This window comes from Zalophus californianus, chromosome 1 (genome assembly GCF_009762305.2).
Source record: "Zalophus californianus isolate mZalCal1 chromosome 1, mZalCal1.pri.v2, whole genome shotgun sequence".
NCBI classification, from domain to species: domain Eukaryota; kingdom Metazoa; phylum Chordata; class Mammalia; order Carnivora; family Otariidae; genus Zalophus; species Zalophus californianus.
Genome location: NC_045595.1, coordinates 113,115,049 through 113,133,339, shown reverse-complemented (window position 1 = coordinate 113,133,339; position 18,291 = coordinate 113,115,049). Strand labels below are relative to the sequence as shown.

At 41.0% G+C, this 18,291-nt stretch overlaps 1 protein-coding gene across 4 annotated transcripts in view; it reads right to left on the bottom strand.

Moving 5' to 3' along the window:
- Positions 1-18,291, bottom strand: part of LOC113916508 (schwannomin-interacting protein 1) — an 854,544-nt gene that overhangs the window by 536,107 nt on the left and 300,146 nt on the right. For 3 of the 4 annotated variants that reach the window (XM_027582977.1, XM_027582979.1, XM_027582978.1), the window contains 2 exons: positions 12,739-12,819; positions 1,122-1,257 (listed from right to left, as the gene is read on the bottom strand). In XM_027582977.1, the coding sequence (XP_027438778.1) occupies positions 1,122-1,257; positions 12,739-12,819 (217 nt within the window). The remainder of the gene's footprint in view (positions 1-1,121; positions 1,258-12,738; positions 12,820-18,291) is intronic. The other variant, XM_027582980.1, reaches the window with a different exon arrangement.

Sequence of the window (18,291 nt, the reverse complement as noted above, 5' to 3'; positions counted from 1 at the left end):
TCATCTGAAAACATGTCAAAGCAACCTTTGCTTGATCCCAATGTGAATACATTGTTTTCGCTGCTGGGGAGCCCTTTAGCCACTGAATAAACATGATTACAAAGGAGTCAAGAAACATTTTTTTTTTTTAAATAAAACACTTGTATAGTTGCTTCATTTCTCTTCCTAACTTCTCTCTGTGTAGTCCAGTGACTATCTTACATGATCACAATGGCCATATTCACAACACTCTGTATGACAGTTGCCTGATCACTTATTTCCTACCACATTTGGTATATGTTTGTTTTTGTTGTTGTTGTTGTTTTTTAAATAAAGACTTTCAGCAGATGTTCCCATTCCTTCACTGTGTACCAGGGTTCTTAAACAGGTGGCCTCTGGAATAATTGTGATCTGCAGGCATGGTCTAGTTGCATTTTAAATTTTCTTACTAGTTATAATGCTCAAGGTAAAGTCCAAAGCTGCAGTTAAACATTTAAAAATCTGAATTTCTGGCATCCCCTAAGAGAAGAAATAACATTTGGCAGTGTCTGTCCGTCCAGCATCCCTGCATAGCAACATATTCGGGATGCAAGTGGGGCTTACCCCTTTAGGTAAGGCCTGTGTTCTTCAGTAGCCAGTCACAGCTTAGCCCACATCAGCCACAAGGGTTTCTTACCTGGCCCCTGTAGGCATTTGAGTTGCAACTCCCGAGTCTGTGACCCCTTTGAGGTCTTCCTGTAAAACTTCTCTTTCTAATACTATAACCAAACTAATCTTCTATCACATTAGCACAACAAAACTCTACCAGAGGCACAGACTAAAGGGAACACACTATCATAAAGAAAAGGAAAAGAATATTCTTAGTAATAGAGTATTGCAAACACACAAATGAGTAGTTTAGGTTGAGGTCAAATACAATCGATTCTCTCAGACCTGATGAAGTACACTTCATGCTTATGAATCATGTCTTCATTCTCAGATGACAAGACTCTCACCATGGGTTCAAATATAGCAAGTAAGCAATGTAGATACACCTAACAACAAGCCACCTGCTCACATCTCAACATTTCCTTCTTGGAACCCAAGACCTGCTGATCAAATGACTGGCCTATCAGGCCATAAAAAGGAAACATGGCACTCACGGGTGTGCTGCTGTCTGAGAAGGTGTTCATGCTGACAGAGCTGCTCAGCTTCTCCGAGGACACAGAGGGTGGGGACGGGCTCCTCTTCTCCAGGGGGTCCTGCCTCTGCAGGTACTCACGCCAGGCTCTCTGAATGCTGGAAAAACAAACCAAAACAGCACGTGCACTATCACTACCTGGTCACAGCCCACAGACTCAGAAAAGCACAAGGAGTTTGAAGAAATTGGCTTTGGAGACAGGGAAAATGTAGCACATAGAATGTGACACAGGAGATCAGAAGACCTGTACTGGTTCTCTATTTTACTGATTTGACAGTCACAGACTAAGCTAAATCGTCTTAGTCAGAAAAAGCCATCAAAGTGAAACTGGCTTGCACATGTAAATGTACTTTGATTTATGGGACGTAAAATCCTTCAATTTCTCATCCTATATTTCAAATGAAAATAATAAATAGGTTGCTTTATCACTTACTCATGCACCAATACAGCCTTGTTGAGGGACTCTTCTGAGCCAAGGTCAGCCCTAGGTGTGGGACAGTGACTGCAACGCAGCTCTAGAGGGGGCCATATGCACAGACCTCAAGGCCAAGAAAATCCCATGATGCTATACAGTGTAGTCTACTTGGCCAAACGCAGTGGCCCCGCTATGGGGACAAGACAGTCAAGAGCCCTGTGGTCGTGAATCTTTACATACTGTGGAAGGAAACAGGTGATATATGATAAGCAAATAAAGGAATGGACAGAGAGGGCAGAATACCTGAAAGTTATATGAACTATTCAAAAAACGAAAATAACACATGATTAGGTGGCTATTTGAAATTTTACCCAAGGAAGCGTTTTTATTTCCTGTGCTTAGTACCAAAACAAAGTCATCTGCTTTGTATAACAGAAAGCTCTTCGTTGTGAAAGCTAAGTAATTTTTTTTCCACCTGGACTGCTTTCTAATCTTTGAGATTAACATCTAGTTTTTCACAGAGGATCAGTGAACACAATTCTCTTCTGGAAATTAACCAAACATGAAGACCAATTTTTAAGAATCAGCCTTTTAGAAATTTTAAATAGTTGCATTAATTCCATTACTATCTCTTCTAGACTCCTGGAAGTATCTGATCTTCCATAATTCTTCCCACACACAATTAAGGCAATTAAAGTTGTTTCTCTATAGACAAACTGATTTATTTTCACTTGGCTAGCATGGTTCAAAGACCATTAAGTCTCAGTAGTCAGAGGATAGAAAGGCCACAAAAATGCTACCATGTTACTAAATTTATACATGTCCCCTAATTTATTAAGGCCCTGAATTATAATGCTCAAGGTAAAGTCCAAAAGCTGCAGTTAAACAATACCTTTGGGTCAGAGGCCAATTTCCCCTGAAGCTATGAAACATAAGCTTCAGGGGCCCTTACAGGCCAGGAGTTTCTTCTAAGATCCTATGAGCTGCTCTTCATGGTTTGTATAAAATTGCAAAAGTAGATATCTTCCAGGGTTTTTTTTTAAGAGGGCTCCAAATTATATATACACTTCAGACCCTATTAAGGTAGGATATGGCCCTGCTTTGGATTATATGGGGTTACTGTTTTATTATACAAGGCTTGCTCCAAAATATATCCTCATTTATTTACTTTTATTTGGTTTAAAGATTTTAAACGGAATCTCAAAGAAGGTTCTGTAAGAGTTTGTTAGTCCTGTTGCTTCTTCAGGGGCCCATTTTGCTAGGGAGTAGCAAACTTTTGGAAACTGTTAATAATTTCTACATCATCTGACGTGCTTAGGGTCTTCCAGAGTCCTGCTAACAAGTTCGGCCACTGGAGGGCACCTAAACGCTGTAAACCTGCCCATCAAGGGCTTAAAAAAAAGTGACATTGTAAAGGCTATTTAAAAAATATAAAACATTTACAAGGCATGGAATACCCACACGTTTATATTGAGGTGTTCCTCTCTCTCTCTCTCTCTCTCGCTCGCTCATAGTCTTGATTATTCAGAAAATATAGCAAGAAAATGTAGTAGCCGTTTGAGAGTTTACTTTTTAGTTTTTTGAACACCAGGGGGCAGTGTGACACCTTTAAAGAACCAAACAAATAATGCCAGGCAAAACTGGAGTGAGATCAGCAAAGGTGAATTTTCACTTAAAGCATCCACTTCCCCTTCCTGGTTCTATGGTGCCTGGAAAGTGACTTATCAGTTTTCTTAAGTCAGAGATTAAGAAGGCAACATTCCTTTCTTCCCGGTGGGTGGATATCCTCTTTTAGTTGACAGAGAATGCGACAAAATTAAATACCTTTAAAATGTGTATTAAAATCACCTTTAAGCCTCCTCCCTCCTTAATACAAAAGCTATTTTAATTTTTTTGAATACTTACCTTACTATCCTTGTGCACATATATGGAAATAATTTTACTTAGTTGGAAGCATATTATACTATATTTTATTCTTTTTTTAACTCAGAAGTTAAAAATGAGAGGCCAGTCACTTCACTATTATCTAAATTGCTACATTGGATATTTTTTAAATGGTGGGATCATGCTATCATAATATTTTCTGAGTCATAGGAAACTATTTACATCACACACTGTTTACTCCCACTTGACCACTTTGTAGATTAAATTGTTCTCTAATTAGCTCTCTGAATACAATCTCCAAATGCTATTTTACCGAACGAGGGAATTAAAACAAAATGCAGAAGCACCTCAACCCTCAGTCACGGAAAATCACTTTTCAGCCTTCTTATCCCAGCTGTACCACAATTCCTACTCACAGGTCTCCTTTAAGGCTGCGGGGTAAATCCTGAACACCAACTACCTTGACATTTTTATTTCTAAAACTAAGCCTTGCTATCAATACAATTCTTTAAAGGCTGGTTGCAGTAAAGGAGCACATCATGTGTGTTCCTATATTTTGAATTACAAATATAGAGGCTTATTTCAAAGTAGATGAGAAATACATTTTTCGATAATTTTTTTGCCTGTCCAGCTCCAGTTTGTCTTCCATGTCAAGGATGGTGTCTTTGCCTGCCTCTGCCATCTCTCTATACATCCCCGTTTGTTTCACAGTGCCAGTGGCTCCCTCCTGCCCTCACAGCTGGTGAAGTCCTGGTTGTCCCTGGCTGTCCTTACGTACAAGGTATCCTTGCCTAGAAGACAGCTCTTCTGCGAGCTGCGATGCTTAGAGAAGGTTCCAGGGAGTCCTGGTGCTTTAAGTAGCCTTGAAGGATGGAGGGGATTTAGATTGATAAGAAGGAGGAAAGGCGTTTGGGCAAAGCCTTGGAGGTGAGGGTACCAGGCAGAAGGCAGGAGGTTCCCAGAGGAAAGGGGTACGGCATGAGGCTGTGAAGACTGGAGAAGCATCCCAGAGGTCTCCAAGGGCAAGGCTGGGGGCAGACTGGGCATACCTGCCCTTGGGAGGCGGAACCCCATCTTGGCACAGTTGATTGTTGTCAGATCTTACTACTTATCAACAACAGTCAGAAATCTGGGTTTTTATTTGAAAGTTACTAGTTCTTAAATGTTACCAAATAATTTTTACAACTTCAAAATACATTATTACACAAGTAGGCTAAACTTGGGGGTGGGAAAAAAAGGACACCATAAAAGAAGACAGAAGTCTGAGTATCTTGGGAGATAACATCTAACTACAGATAGCTCTTTTTATGTGTATTCTCCCATTCAATCCTTACCAAAAGTGGAATGTGAGGAAGGCATTATTACCATCATAATGGTAGTTTTTGCTTGCCCAACATTAATTTTTCTTTCATTTTGTTCCAGCACTCACTTTTCACTGGGGACCCACCAATCCATAGCCACAATTTTGGGAGAGCCCACACGAGAATGGAGCTATAATATCCAGAGTAGAGCTTACAGAAGAAGGAGGACAGAGATGTCTGATGATGCTTGACTACCTGGGTCTATATATGCTTGAAGCACATTAGCCCCTGGATGTTTCTGTTAGGTGATCCAATATAATCTCTTTTTAATACATAAGTTAGTTTGAGTTGAGTTTCTTTTACTCACAACCAGGAGTCCTCGACAAGTTTCAGGAAACAAGATGGGAGCTAACTGACAGACCCGACATTTGGACCAGATCCCCTGTCTTTCCATTACATTGTGCTCCCCCCTCATGGTTCAGCAAAAGGCAGAAAGGGAGAAGAAATCAAGGTGATGGATTTGGCTTGTCACATACTGACTTTGAGTAGATAAATAGAACCCCTATTTGTTTAAGCCTGTTTAATTTTCTATGTGTGACTAAAAGCTACCCTAACAGATAAGCCATGTTTTCATTATTTGGTGTCTGCCTCAACCCTGTATCCTGTCACAAACCTGCGCAAAGGCCACCGCCACTGTGCCACTGCATGCAACAGGCAGGTTTTCTGTAGAATTTGCCTGTATCTCTAAGCCTGCTTCCTCTCCCATTCTAGTTTCTGCCTAGTTTGTAACTCCTGACTTCATTTGATTGTTGGTACTTCCTAAGCATCATGGACTTATGCCCTTCTGGATCTTTCTGCAGGTTCCTTCACCAACACCTATGACCACCTTGATGGTCAGGAACTCCCAAATCCCTCACAGATGGAATTTGGGCAACTTGGGCCTTTTCTCTAGAACACTCTTCTTTCTGAAGATTGAGAAAGCACTTTTTAGAAATAAGGCACACAGAAGCTACTTTGTCTATGAAAGAGACCAATGGCTCTCTGAGATATTAACCATGCAAAAAGAAGAGTGTCAGATTAGGCTAATCCAGATAACTCCTTTCCAAGAAGTCTTCTTCCTCCACGAGACTGTGAATCCCTTGAGGGTAGTGTCCATCATATTGGTAAGTAGGTGATCAACAAATATATTCTGCTAACATTGTATTCCAGAAATAACTCAATAAATCCTCAAAGAAGAAAAAGTTTTACCTCATGAGGAAGTGTGCTTAGAAACTAAATGTGTTTATTATATTCCTCAGCTCTGTGACCTCTGTTTGCAACTTTCTTATATTTTCCATCTCTTTACTGAAGTTCTCACTGTGCTCATCCATTCTTCTCCCAAGTTCAGTGAGTACCTTTATGAGCATTACTTTAAATTCTTTATTATATAAATTACTTACCTCTGTTTCATTAAGGTTTTCTTTTTTGTTGGTTTTGTTTTGTTTCCTGAAGCTTTATCTTGTTCTTTCATTTGGAACATGTTCCTCTGTTTCTTCATTTTGCTTGATACTCCCTACTGGTTTCTATGTATGAGATGAAACAGCCACCTCTCTGAGTCTTAAATGGCTGGCCTTGTGCAGCAGATGAACCCTGCCCTAGCAGTTGGCTGTCTCTCAGCCTTTGTGACATCCAAACAGCCTGTTTTATTTTTAATAGCTCCCAGTAGCAGAAGGTGTGCCAAGACCCGTAAGTGTCCTAAAGGGGAGGCTCATAATCAGAGCCTAAATTCAGGCTGTTAGATTGGAAGCCAAGCCCTCAGGCAGCAGCTTTTAAAGTATGCAAATATATACATTCCTGTGGAGCCACAGTTGTAAACTCTGTTGGCTTCCAGAGCCAGGTGATCTGGAGATGTCCCCTGGGTGGCAATAGCAAAATCTGGGGCTCTAGATGAGTGTATTATCTCCTTGCTGGGAGATTTGGGTGAGCTGCAGTGAGGTGTAGAGAGAGCACAAAGATGGCATCCCCAGGCCTATATTCCCTGGGAGCATCTCTGTAGCCTATAGATGTGTGCCAAATCTGAAGTCTGCCCCTAAGGCCCACGCTCCAGGTCAAGCAAATAGACCTCTTTCACAGAGTGGCTAAGGGTGTGTTTCATCTGCTGTCTATTCCGGGCCCTAGGGTGGTAGCCTGCCAAGAATTGTCTTTCCAGTTGTTACAGTCCCACAGGACCCAGGAATGCGAGCCCCCCTGGCCACCTGGGCCAAGAGACCAAGAGGTTTCCCCTGGGCAGCCGCAAAACCCAGGGCACCAGATGTAAAGGCCGGGACACCAAACATGTATAAGAGCGCCCTTCCAAGACACGTTAGGGCTCTGGAGTGTGGCAGAGGGACAGTTTAAGGACAGTGCCTGCCCTCTGAGGACTTAGAAAATGTTGACAGGCAGTCCTTCAATGTGTGTTTAATTAAAAGTCTGCTTTTCAGGTTGCAGCTATGATGATAAGCTAATAGGCCTCTTTCACATCAATACTGAGCTCCTGGGTCTGTTGCCTCTTGCTGTGCCCCTGGGGTGGTAGCTGTTTAAGACTCTTCCTCTGTTGGTTACAGTCCTATGGGGACTGCTAGTGCCACCAGAGCACTATAGAGTATAGAGTATAGAGACATCCCCTGGCAGCAGTGGCAAAAATCAGGGCCCCAAACTAAGCTATCAGCTCCTTTCTCTAAGATTCCAGTGAGCTGGAGCAAGGCAGAGGGACAGCATAAAGATTGCATCCACTGGCCTCCATTCCCTGAGACCCCACTCTGTAGGCTCCCAGATATGTTTAAAACCAGAAGCCTGTCACTCAGGCCAAAGCTCCTGGACCAGCAAATAGACCTCTTTCTCAGAAAGGTGGATGTGTGTTTCAGTCTGCTGTCTATGCGGTGTCCTGGGAGTGGTGGTCTGCCAAGAACTATCTCTAATTGCCATAGTCCCGTGGGATACAGGACCTCTTTCTCAGAGAGGGAGAAGAGGGAGAGGGAGAAAGAAAAGAGAGAGAAAAAAAGTAAAGAAATAAGAAGAAAAAATTTAAAAAATGGTGCCTACTAGCTTTAGCAAGGCAGAGAGCAGGAAGATGGCTCCCACCATTCTCTGACCTGAGAGAAAATCCCAGCAGGCCTCTGGCTCTCAGACCCATACTTCAAAATTAGGAGACCAGTCTTTTTCACATAAAGTCTGGGCACTTTTCAAAGGGCTACTTCTGCATGGGGTCCTGGGACAGGTGAGTCTGCACACGGGCCTTTTAAGAGCCCTGCCTCAGTTGGCCATAACCCTGCAGGTCTCGTGGGCACTGGAACCCCTCTGATCTTCGAAGCCAAATGTTTTGCAGGCTTGTCTTTCAGGTGCTGGTCTTAGTATTTGGGGTGCCTGATGTACAGTACAATCCTTCATTCCTCAGGAGGAACTTCTGTATTTTGAGTTCCCTCCTGATTGTGAGTCACTGTAGTGGGGTTGGGGTTTACTGCAAGATTATGTCCCAGCATTTCCTACCTGTTCGATGGGGTTTCCCTCTCGTTTGCCCGATATAAAGGGGTTGCTCTGCCAGTTTTTAGGTTTGTTTTTTTTTTTTATATTGTCCATATGTAGCTGTAAATTCAGTATGTCTGTGGGAGGAGGTGAATTCAGGATCTTCCTGCATTAGCCATCTTGAACTGAACTCCCCAGAAATTAAGTGTGTTTAGAGAGGGACAAGTTTTGCTCAGTTTACTTCTCATTAGTTGTGCTCTTTGGGCAGAATACTAAAGTTACTGGCCTACATTGTGCTTACCCACAAAATAGTAATAACAATAACCTCTGTGCAATTCTTGTAAGGAATCTAAGTCAGCCTCATACTTGTGCTAATCATATACATTGATATGATATGCTGGGTTCATAAGGGTCCTTAAGGGCAATATTTTATTAGCCCAATTTGGCATAAAAACATGATTGGAAACAGTATAACTCCATGGAAAAGATACATTAGGTCAATTTTTTTTTTAATTTTCTCACTGAAAGCTCATTACAATCCCTTTTGACATGGTTAGTGTTATCATTTTATAGAGGAATGCAACTGTGGCCCAGATCGGTAAGCAGTGTTCCCAAGGTCACACAGTGGGTAAAGAGCAGAGCTGGAATTTCTCCTATTTTCTCTAACTCCAAGGTCTATGCTCTCAACCATTCTTCCCTCATGTCTTCGTTAAACTTTTGACCAAAGTTGATAGGCATTACTCTCAAACAAATGACATTTAACAAGGCTTTATTAAGCAATATCTTTGAAATTCTTCTGGGAATTGTCTTTTTCTTCCAGTGTAGACACTATCTACACTGTCTGTCTGTCTGTGTATGTGTGTCTTTCTCTCTTTTATAGAATCTAAATGTTGTTTCATCACTAGATCATCAAATACATTAATAAAAAATGAGAGAAATTGGACACATTTAACAAGCAGATGTTCAAAAGATGACTTGTAGTCAATAGATGCCTATGTTGTCCATAACAAAATAAATATTTGGCTAAAACATCAGGAGGGGGATTGCACACAGTTAATGAACAACTGTTAAGTGATGGTTTGTATTCAGAAGATGCGTTTTAGATCTTACTACAACATACAACATGTGACCCCCCCCATGTGAAGGGTAGCAGTTTTATGGGATTTGGAGAGTCCGTTTCTTTCCTTTCAGTCAGGCCACTGTGCAAGAGCCTGTGTTCCTTTGATGTGTGCCTTCATCCCCAGGCCCTCATTCTAGCCTTACCTCTTAAGAATACATTTGTCTTTAGTCTTAGAGTTGCGTTGAGTGGTGCTTTCACTATTACTTTTGCTTTCACTCAATTTTCTGACTTGAGAGGCTTGCCTTTGCTTGATCTTCAGAAAACCTGCCTTTCACCTCCCCCAAATGACTTTTTATTAATAGCTGTGCAACCTTGATTGCTTCTTCCCCTTTGACACAGTCCTTTGATCCTTCAAGTCTAAAACTCAAAATTACCCATTAACGGTTGCATTCATGAACCAGGTAATGTACCCTTCCTGACATTTCCTCTAAATTCCACCCCCACACTCACATGTGTTCTTTCCCTGCAGGTCTCTACTTCTTTCCACGGATACTTTGCACTCCACATAGAGGTTGAGGCTTTCTTATCAAATTATTTTCTTTTTAGTTGGCCTGAGTGTGAGGAAACAACTGAGTCTTTCCTGCCCCATCCAACCCCCACCTCAAGTTCTCACTAGTGCAGGTATATGATGAAAAGTGTGGTGGCCCACACTTGAGAACAGTTCTCATCTTCCTTATTGTCTTTTATGTTCACAGATTGGCCTGCCAAGGTGCATCCCACCTCAGGGCTTGCAGAGGTTGGACTGTCCAGAAAAACCTTCATTGGAACCTACTAACCCTCTCCTCCTTGTCAGGGAAGGGAAAGGAGAGTTTCCAGGAAAGCAGATTTTATAGTATAGTAAATCCTCACTTCCCTCACTTCTCTCGATGTTCAGCAGGTTCCCACCAACAAAAGCCAGAAGACCCTGAGAGGAAGACTGTGAAGTCTGACAGTGACTCTGGAACCTGGGACAAAGACCCATCTTTCATAGCCAGTGCTCTGCAGGTCTAAAGAAAATCCCTTGGGAAGTGGGAATGAGGGTTTGTCAAGATCCAACCTGTTGAGGATGCCAAGGTCAGTCTGAGGGAGACAGTCCCAGCAGAGCACGGGACACAATGAAAGGCACAGCCTACACCATCGGTGGGGACTTAGGGGAGACCAAATGACCCTTCTCGCAGAGCCCCAACCCTTAGAGCTAGTTTTAAGGAATCAACTGCCTAGGAGCTAAGTGTTTACCATTAATGGGAATCCTGGGGCACAGGAGGGGTGGGAGAGGTAATACCAAGGAGAAAGGGCACCTAGAAAGAGGAGAGAATACAGAGGAGAGCAAGCTGCACAGCTGTAGGAAACATCTAATGTGTTTAGAGGGGAGATGTTCAACCTGTCATGAGTGTTAAAATTTAAAAACCAGCTTAGACAAGTGTCACTGAACTGGAGTCCCCAATGGGACTCAAATTCCATTATTGGACAAGATTAAGTTTTCTCTCCCTTATCCCCCTCCAGTGAGTGGAAATGGGGTTCAGAGTTATTAGAAGAGATAAAACCATTCTGTTTTCACCTTACTGAGCTGAGACTCCTCCATCAACCCAGCTACAGGGAAAGTCCCAGACTCTCTGAGCTGGCTGCAATCTCAGCCAGAGAGTTTTTTTTCTTGCCTGCTCCTTCTCCTGGCACCTGCCCCTCTGCCTACATCTTAGGGATGATGAAAACCAAAAAAGACCGGAGAGGTTTCTTAGCTTCATTTCAGCATTCAAATCAAACACTCTAATTTTTCACACAAACAACTTTCCATTCTAGCACTTCTTCATTTAAGAGGTTGCATAAAATGTGGTAGCCTGATTTATTATTCATTTAGTAAGCATGACACAGAGTTTCCTAGTGAGGGACCTAACAGATTCAGAAGCCATGTTTGAATTTTATCTTGACGGTATCTCTATGTTCTCACTCGGAGACAAGCTTTTTATTGATAACCAGGGTTAATGTAAATTGGCAGGGGTTTATATTAATATTTGCTTTTATCCAGCAGGATATTATATATCTGCATCATTTTTGTTCCTAAATCCATGGCTTATTGTTCTTCAAAGTTGTACACCTCAAGGCTCCCTTCTTCAGGGTGACTCATTTTCTTAAAGATTCCTCTTTGGCCTTTTCTGCAAATAATCAGTGGTCCTAGCCAAGCTCAGACATGTTTAAATTCTCAGATACATGCCTCTCAGAGTGTTAAGCTGTGTGTGTGTGTGTGTGTGTGTGTGTGTGTGTGTGTGTGTGTGTGATATTACATAGGATCTCACTGAAAATTCTTATATGCACCGCTGAGGGAAAATCAGAATGGGAAAGGATCATAGAAAGCAAGCATAGTTTAAAATTGCTTCTAAGGTGATTATGATAGGTCCTATCTTTACTTAAATATTGTCTTAGAAAGTTGCTATTTTGTTCTAGAATATAGCCTCTCTCACTTTGGAAGTTGCCAGTTTCATTTTTGTTAATATTGAGGTGTTCTTAGCACTATTTTTTTTTAAAGATTTATTTATTTATTTATTTGAGAGAGAGAGAGGACGTGAGCAGGGGATGGGGCAGAGGGAGAAGAAGAAAGGTAATCCCAAGCAGACTCTGTGAGGGGCCCCTGAGGTGGGGGCCCTGACCCAGGACTGAGGCAGAGCTGGATCTCAAGACCCCGAGATCATGACCTGAGCTGAAATCAAGTCAGATGCTTAACCAACTGAGCCACCCAGGCATCCCTTCTTAGCACCCTCTTTATCTAACAGTCATTTGTAGTGGGGAAGGGGACTCACATTTGGCCTTATTGAGAGACAATAAAAAGGAAAATGACAGGAAGTGAAGAGAAAAAGAAGAGATATTTTTCCAAAATATATGGATGAGAGGTGGAATGGAAATAGGAAGAGGATTAAAAGTGTGTGTGTGTGTATATATATATATATATAATAAGTGTGTGTGTATATATATATAATAAGTGTGTGTGTATATATATATATATAATAAGTGTGTGTGTGTGTGTGTATATATATATATATAATAAGGAAATGGCTCAATGTAAAAATAGCCAAGTTATTCCAAGGTAAAATCAACCAAGTAACTAAGATGAAAGACAGTGGAAAATGCTAGTGGATGCTGAAGAGCTGCACTCTGCCTAAAAAGGGAAAAACCAAGAAATGAGGACATAGTGACAATAAAATAATCCCCAAAACTATCCAGCAGATGGTGCTGTTTGCCCAAAACAGTTTTGTTGCTGCTCAGAACAAAGAGGAAATAATGTTCAACATATATATGTGAAATAAATAAATGCTTAATTCTTGTACCCCCAAATTCCAGAGTAGTCTAGAAGTTCATAAAACAAGAACTGTAAAACTAATGCTTTAATGTAAACTTTGAAATAACTTACATTTTCACCTTTGATTCCAGGGGCTGTAGATTGAGGTGATATTTTTCAATATTATTCTCCATATCCATGGCCATCTGGTGACTAGAAACAGAAATAATGGCTCAATATAGCTGAATCTAGACAGCCTTTATAGCAATAAAGCTGCTAATTTATATTTATTTGAAAAAGCAGCTATACATCCAATTTTGTTCATTTTAATTAATCCACAGAGGCTTAAAGTTTGCTATTGATGGATAATGGATAAATAACCATATCATAAAAAGAAAATATTGTTTTGCCTTTTACCTTTCCTGTCCTTTTGATTTTTACTCCTTAGCAAAATATTCATATTTAAGGCATGAAAGTCATTTCCTTTAAGCAAAGAAGAAAACAAAATATTGGGCCATTTCAGGGGGAGAAAGAAAACATAAGGAGAGTATTATAAATCCCATGGCATTGTCCAAGTTGTAGAGAGAATCTCATTCATTCTCACCCCAATGGTGCCACTGCCATTGAACCTCTCCTCCTTTCATTCTGTAAGCTTTTGCAGAGCTCCCACTATGAACAAAGCATGAATCTCCAACCTGGAAAACTCCTGGCGGGGGTCTATAGATATATGATCGCTGCTCCTAAAGGCTTATTAGGCAATCACTGGGTGCTACAATGATCAAGGAAGATTTCATGGACATGGTGGTAGTTGATGTGGGTTTTGAAGAATGGACAGGAATTAGGTAAGTTGAGATGTGAAAGGTAATACATATGAGAGAGATATTAAAACAAAGGATTAGAGGTAAAAAATTTCAGGCTATTTTCAGAAAGAGCAATTTGGTGAAAGTGGAGGATAAAAGTAGGAAATAAATTTGGATAAGCAGAAAACTAGTAGTCATTGACCACAAATTATATATAAAACACTGTCATAGATATTTTACATGTATTATCTTATTCAATTCTCACAGTAGCCTCTACCAGTTAAGTATTTTCCCTATTGTACAACCGAGAAATCTGAAGCTCAAGGAGATTATGTTTGAGCAGGGAGGAGCAAGATGGTGTAGGAGTAGGAGACCTGGATTTCATCTGGTCCCAGGAATTCAGCTGCATAGGATCAAACCATTCTGATCACCTACGAACTCAACAGGAGATCGAAAAAAAAGAATAGCAGCAACTCTCTGAACAGAAAAGTGACCACGTTCTGGAACGTAGGATGTGCGGAGAAGTGACTGAGGCGATATTTGGGAAGACAGACGACAGGGGAGTGGGCCTCCATTGGCCACTCCTGGCAAGTGACAGAGCAGCGGAGCACAGAATCAGAACTTTTTAGAAGTCTTCTCCACTGAGGGACGTCGCTCCAGTGGCTAAGCGGGGGGTGGAACCCTCGCGGGGACAGTGTGGTCTCAAGACCCTCGGGATCACAGAAAGAGCAGGGGTGCCTGAGTGCGGCAGAGCTCCCAGGTATCAGAGCGGGGAAGCTGGAGCCGAGGAGCGGCCTCTCAGCTCGGGGTTGCCATAAACTGTGATCCGCGGCACAGTTGGGCCACTGCTCCTCCAGCAGGGACCCAACAAGCGGCAGATCTGGGGAGACTCCCCTTCCTCCCCCAGGAGGAGCAGCGTGAGAGCACACCATGGGATCTGCTGGGTTTGGAGACTCCACATGGGGTCAGGTGCCAGAGATAGAAATGCTCGGTCACAGGCCAGGTGAGCACGGAGTGCGGCCGGAGACCAGAGAGACAGCAGTGACTGACTGCTTTTCTCTGGGGGCGCACTGAGGAGCGGGGGGGGTTCCCCGAGTTCTTGGCTCCTCCAGGGCGAAGATTGGGAGGCCGCCATTTTCACTCTCGTCCTCCAAAGCTGGACGGAAGGCTTGCAGGGAACAAAAGCTCCCGAGGGCAAACCCAAGCGGATTACTTAGCCCCGGACTGGCAAGGGCGGGGCAATTCCACCTCCGGCAAAGACTTTTGAGAACCATGGCAACAGGCCCCTCCCCCAGAAGATCAGCAAGAACAGCCAGCCAAGACCAAGTCCGCCAATCAATGAGAATGGCAGAATGCCAGCGCTAGGGGAATACTGAACAGAGAATTCATGGCTTTTTTCCCCATGATTCTTTCATCTTTCAAAGTTAATTTTTTTAACTGTCTTTTTTTTTAATTTTTCTTTTTCCCTTTTTCAACCAACATCTTATCAATCCCTTTTTTAAAAAAAATCATTTTTATTTTTCATTTTTAGAGTCATATTCTATCCCTTCATAGTAGTTACCCTTATTTTTGGTGTGTGTATATATATATATATATATATATATATATATACACACACACATATATATATATATATATATAAATTTTAAAATTTATGGGATTTAAAATTATGGGATACAGTTTCTTCTAACAGATCAAAATATACCCTAAATCTCTAGTGTATGGCTTTGTTCTAGTCTCCTGCCTGATCATATTCCCTCCTCCTTTTTTTTTTAAATCCTCTTCTTTCTTTTTTCAACCAACTTCTTATCAATTCCTTTTATAAAATCTTTTATAATTTTCATCTTTACAGTCACATTCCATCCCTTCACGGTATTAACCCTTATTTTTGTACGTATATGAGTTTTTCTTTCTTCAAAATTTTGGGAAGCACTTTCTTCTAAAAGACCAAAATATGCCCCAAATCTAGTGTGTGGCACTGATCTATGCACCAGCCTGATCATATTTGATCATATTCTGTTTTCTTTGTTTTGTTTGTGTTTGTTTTTATCTTTTTCTTTTCTTTCTCTTTTTTCTTTCTTTCCCTTTCTTTCCCCCCGGTTTCAGGTCTTTTCTGATTTGTTTAGTGTATATTTCCTGGGGTCGTTGTTACCCTGTTAGCATTTTGTTCTCTCATTCTTCTATTCTCCTCTGGACAAAATGACAAGACAGAAAAAATCACCTCAACAAAAGAACAAGAGGCAGTACTGACTGCCAGGGACCTTATCAATATGGACATTAGTAAGATGTTGGAACTAGAGCTCAGAATGATGATTTTAAAGATACTAGCTGGGTTTGAAAAAAGCATGGAAGATATTACAGAAACCTTTTCTGGAGAAACAAAAGAACTAAAATCTAACCAAGTTGAAATCAAAAAGGCTATTAATGAGGTGCCATCAAAAATGGAGGTGCTAAATCCTAGGATGAATGAGGCAGAAGAAAGAATTAGTGATATAGAAGACCAAATGATGGAAAATAAAGAAGCTGAGAAAAAGAGATAAACAACTACTGTATCACGAGGGCAGAATTCGAGAGATAAGTGATACCGTAAGACGAAACAATATTAGAATAATTGGGATCCCAGAAGAAGAAGAAAGAGAGAGGGAGGCAGAAGGTATATTGGAGCAAATTATACCAGAGAACTTCCCTAATTTGGGGAAAGAAACAGGCATCAAAATCCAGGAGGCACAGAGAACCCCTCTCAAAACCAATAAAAATAGGTCAACACCCCGACGTCTAACAGTAAAACTTACAACTCTCAGAGACAAAGAGAAAATCCTGAAAGCAGCTCAGGACAAGAGCTCTGTAACCTACAATGGTAGAAACATTAGATTGGCAACAGACCTATCCACAGAGACCTAGCAGGCCAGAAAGGACTGGCATGATATATTCAGAGCACTAAATGAGAAAAACATGCAGCCAAGAATACTATATCCAGCTAGGCTGTCATTGAAAATAGAAGGAGAGATAAAAAGCTTCCAGGACAAACAAAAACTAAAGGAATTTGCAAACATGAAACCAACCCTACAAGAAATATTGAAAGGGGTCCTCTAAGCAAAGAGAGAGCCTACAAGCAGCATAGACCAGAAAGGAACACAGATAATATACAGTAACAGTCACTTTACAGGTAATACAATGGCACTAAATTCATATCATTCAATAGTTACCCTGAATGTAAATGGACTAAATGCCCGAATCCAAACACACAGGTTATCGGATTGGATAAAAAACAAGACCCATCGATATGCTGTCTGCAAGAGACTCATTTTAGACCCAAAGATACCTCCAGATTGAAAGTGAGGGGGTGGAAAACCATTTACCATGGTAATGGACACCAAAAGAAAGCTGGGGTGGCAATCCTTATATCAGACAAATTAGATTTTAAACCAAAGACCATAATAAGAAATGAGGAAGGACACTATATCCTAACTAAATGGTCTATCCAACAAGAAGATCTAACAATTGTAAATATCTATGCCCCTAACATGGGAGCAGCCAATTATATAAACCAATTAATAACAAAAGCAAAGAAACACATCGACAACAATACAATAATGGTGGGGGACTTTAACACACCCCTCACTGAAATCGACAGATCACCTAAGCAAAAGATCAACAAGGAAATAAAGACTTTAAATGAAACACTGGAATAGATGGACTTCACAGATATATTCAGAACATTCCATCCCAAAGCAACAGAATACACATTCTTCTCTAGTGCCCATGGAACATTCTCCAGAATAGATCACATCCTAGGTCACAAATCAGGTCTCAACCGGTACCAAAAGATTGGGATCATTCCCTGCATATTTTCAGACCACAATGCTTTGAAACTAGAACTCAATCACAAGAGGAAAGTCGGAAAGAACTCAAATACATGAAGGCTAAAGAGCATCCTACTAAAGAATGAATGGGTCAACCAGGAAATTAAAGAAGAATTTAAAAAATTCATGGAAACAAATGAAAATGAAAACACAACTGTCCAAAATCTTTGGGATACAGCAAAGGCAGTCCTAAGAGGAAACTATATAGCAATACTAGCCTTTCTCAAGAAACAAGAAAGGTCTCAAATACACAACCTAACCCTACACCTAAAGGACCTGGAGAAAGAACAGCAAATAAAGCCTAAACCCAGCAGGAGAAGATAAATAACAAAGATCAGAGCAGAAATCAATGAAATAGAAACCAAAACAACAGTAGAACAGATCAATGAAACTAGGAGCTGGTTCTTTGAAAGAACTAACAAGATTGATAAAACCCTGGCCAGACTTATCAAAAAGAAAAGAGAAATGACCCAAATCAACAAAATCATGAATGAAAGAGGAGAGATCACAACCAACACCAAAGAAATACAAACAATTGTAAGAACATATTATGAGCAACTATATGCCAGCAAATTAGATAATCTGGGGAAGAAATGGATGCATTCCTAGAGATGTATAAACTACCAAAACTGAACCAGGAAGATAGAAAACCTGAACAAACCCATAACCACTAAGGAAATTGAAGCAGTCATCAAAAATCTCCCAACAAACAAAAGCCCAGGGCCAGATGGCTTCCCAGGGGAATTCTACCAAACATTTAAAGAAGTAATACCTATTCTCCTGAAACTGTTCCAAAAAATAGAAATGGAAGGAAAACTTCCAAACTCATTTTATGAGGCCATCATTACCTTAATCCCCAAACCAGACAAAGACCTCATCCAAAAGGAGAATTACAGACCAATATCCTCGATAAACATGGATGCAAAAATTCTCACCAAAATACTAGACAATAGGATCCAACAGTACAGTAAAAGGATTATTCACCATGACCAAGTGGGATTTATCCCTGGGCTGCAAGGTGG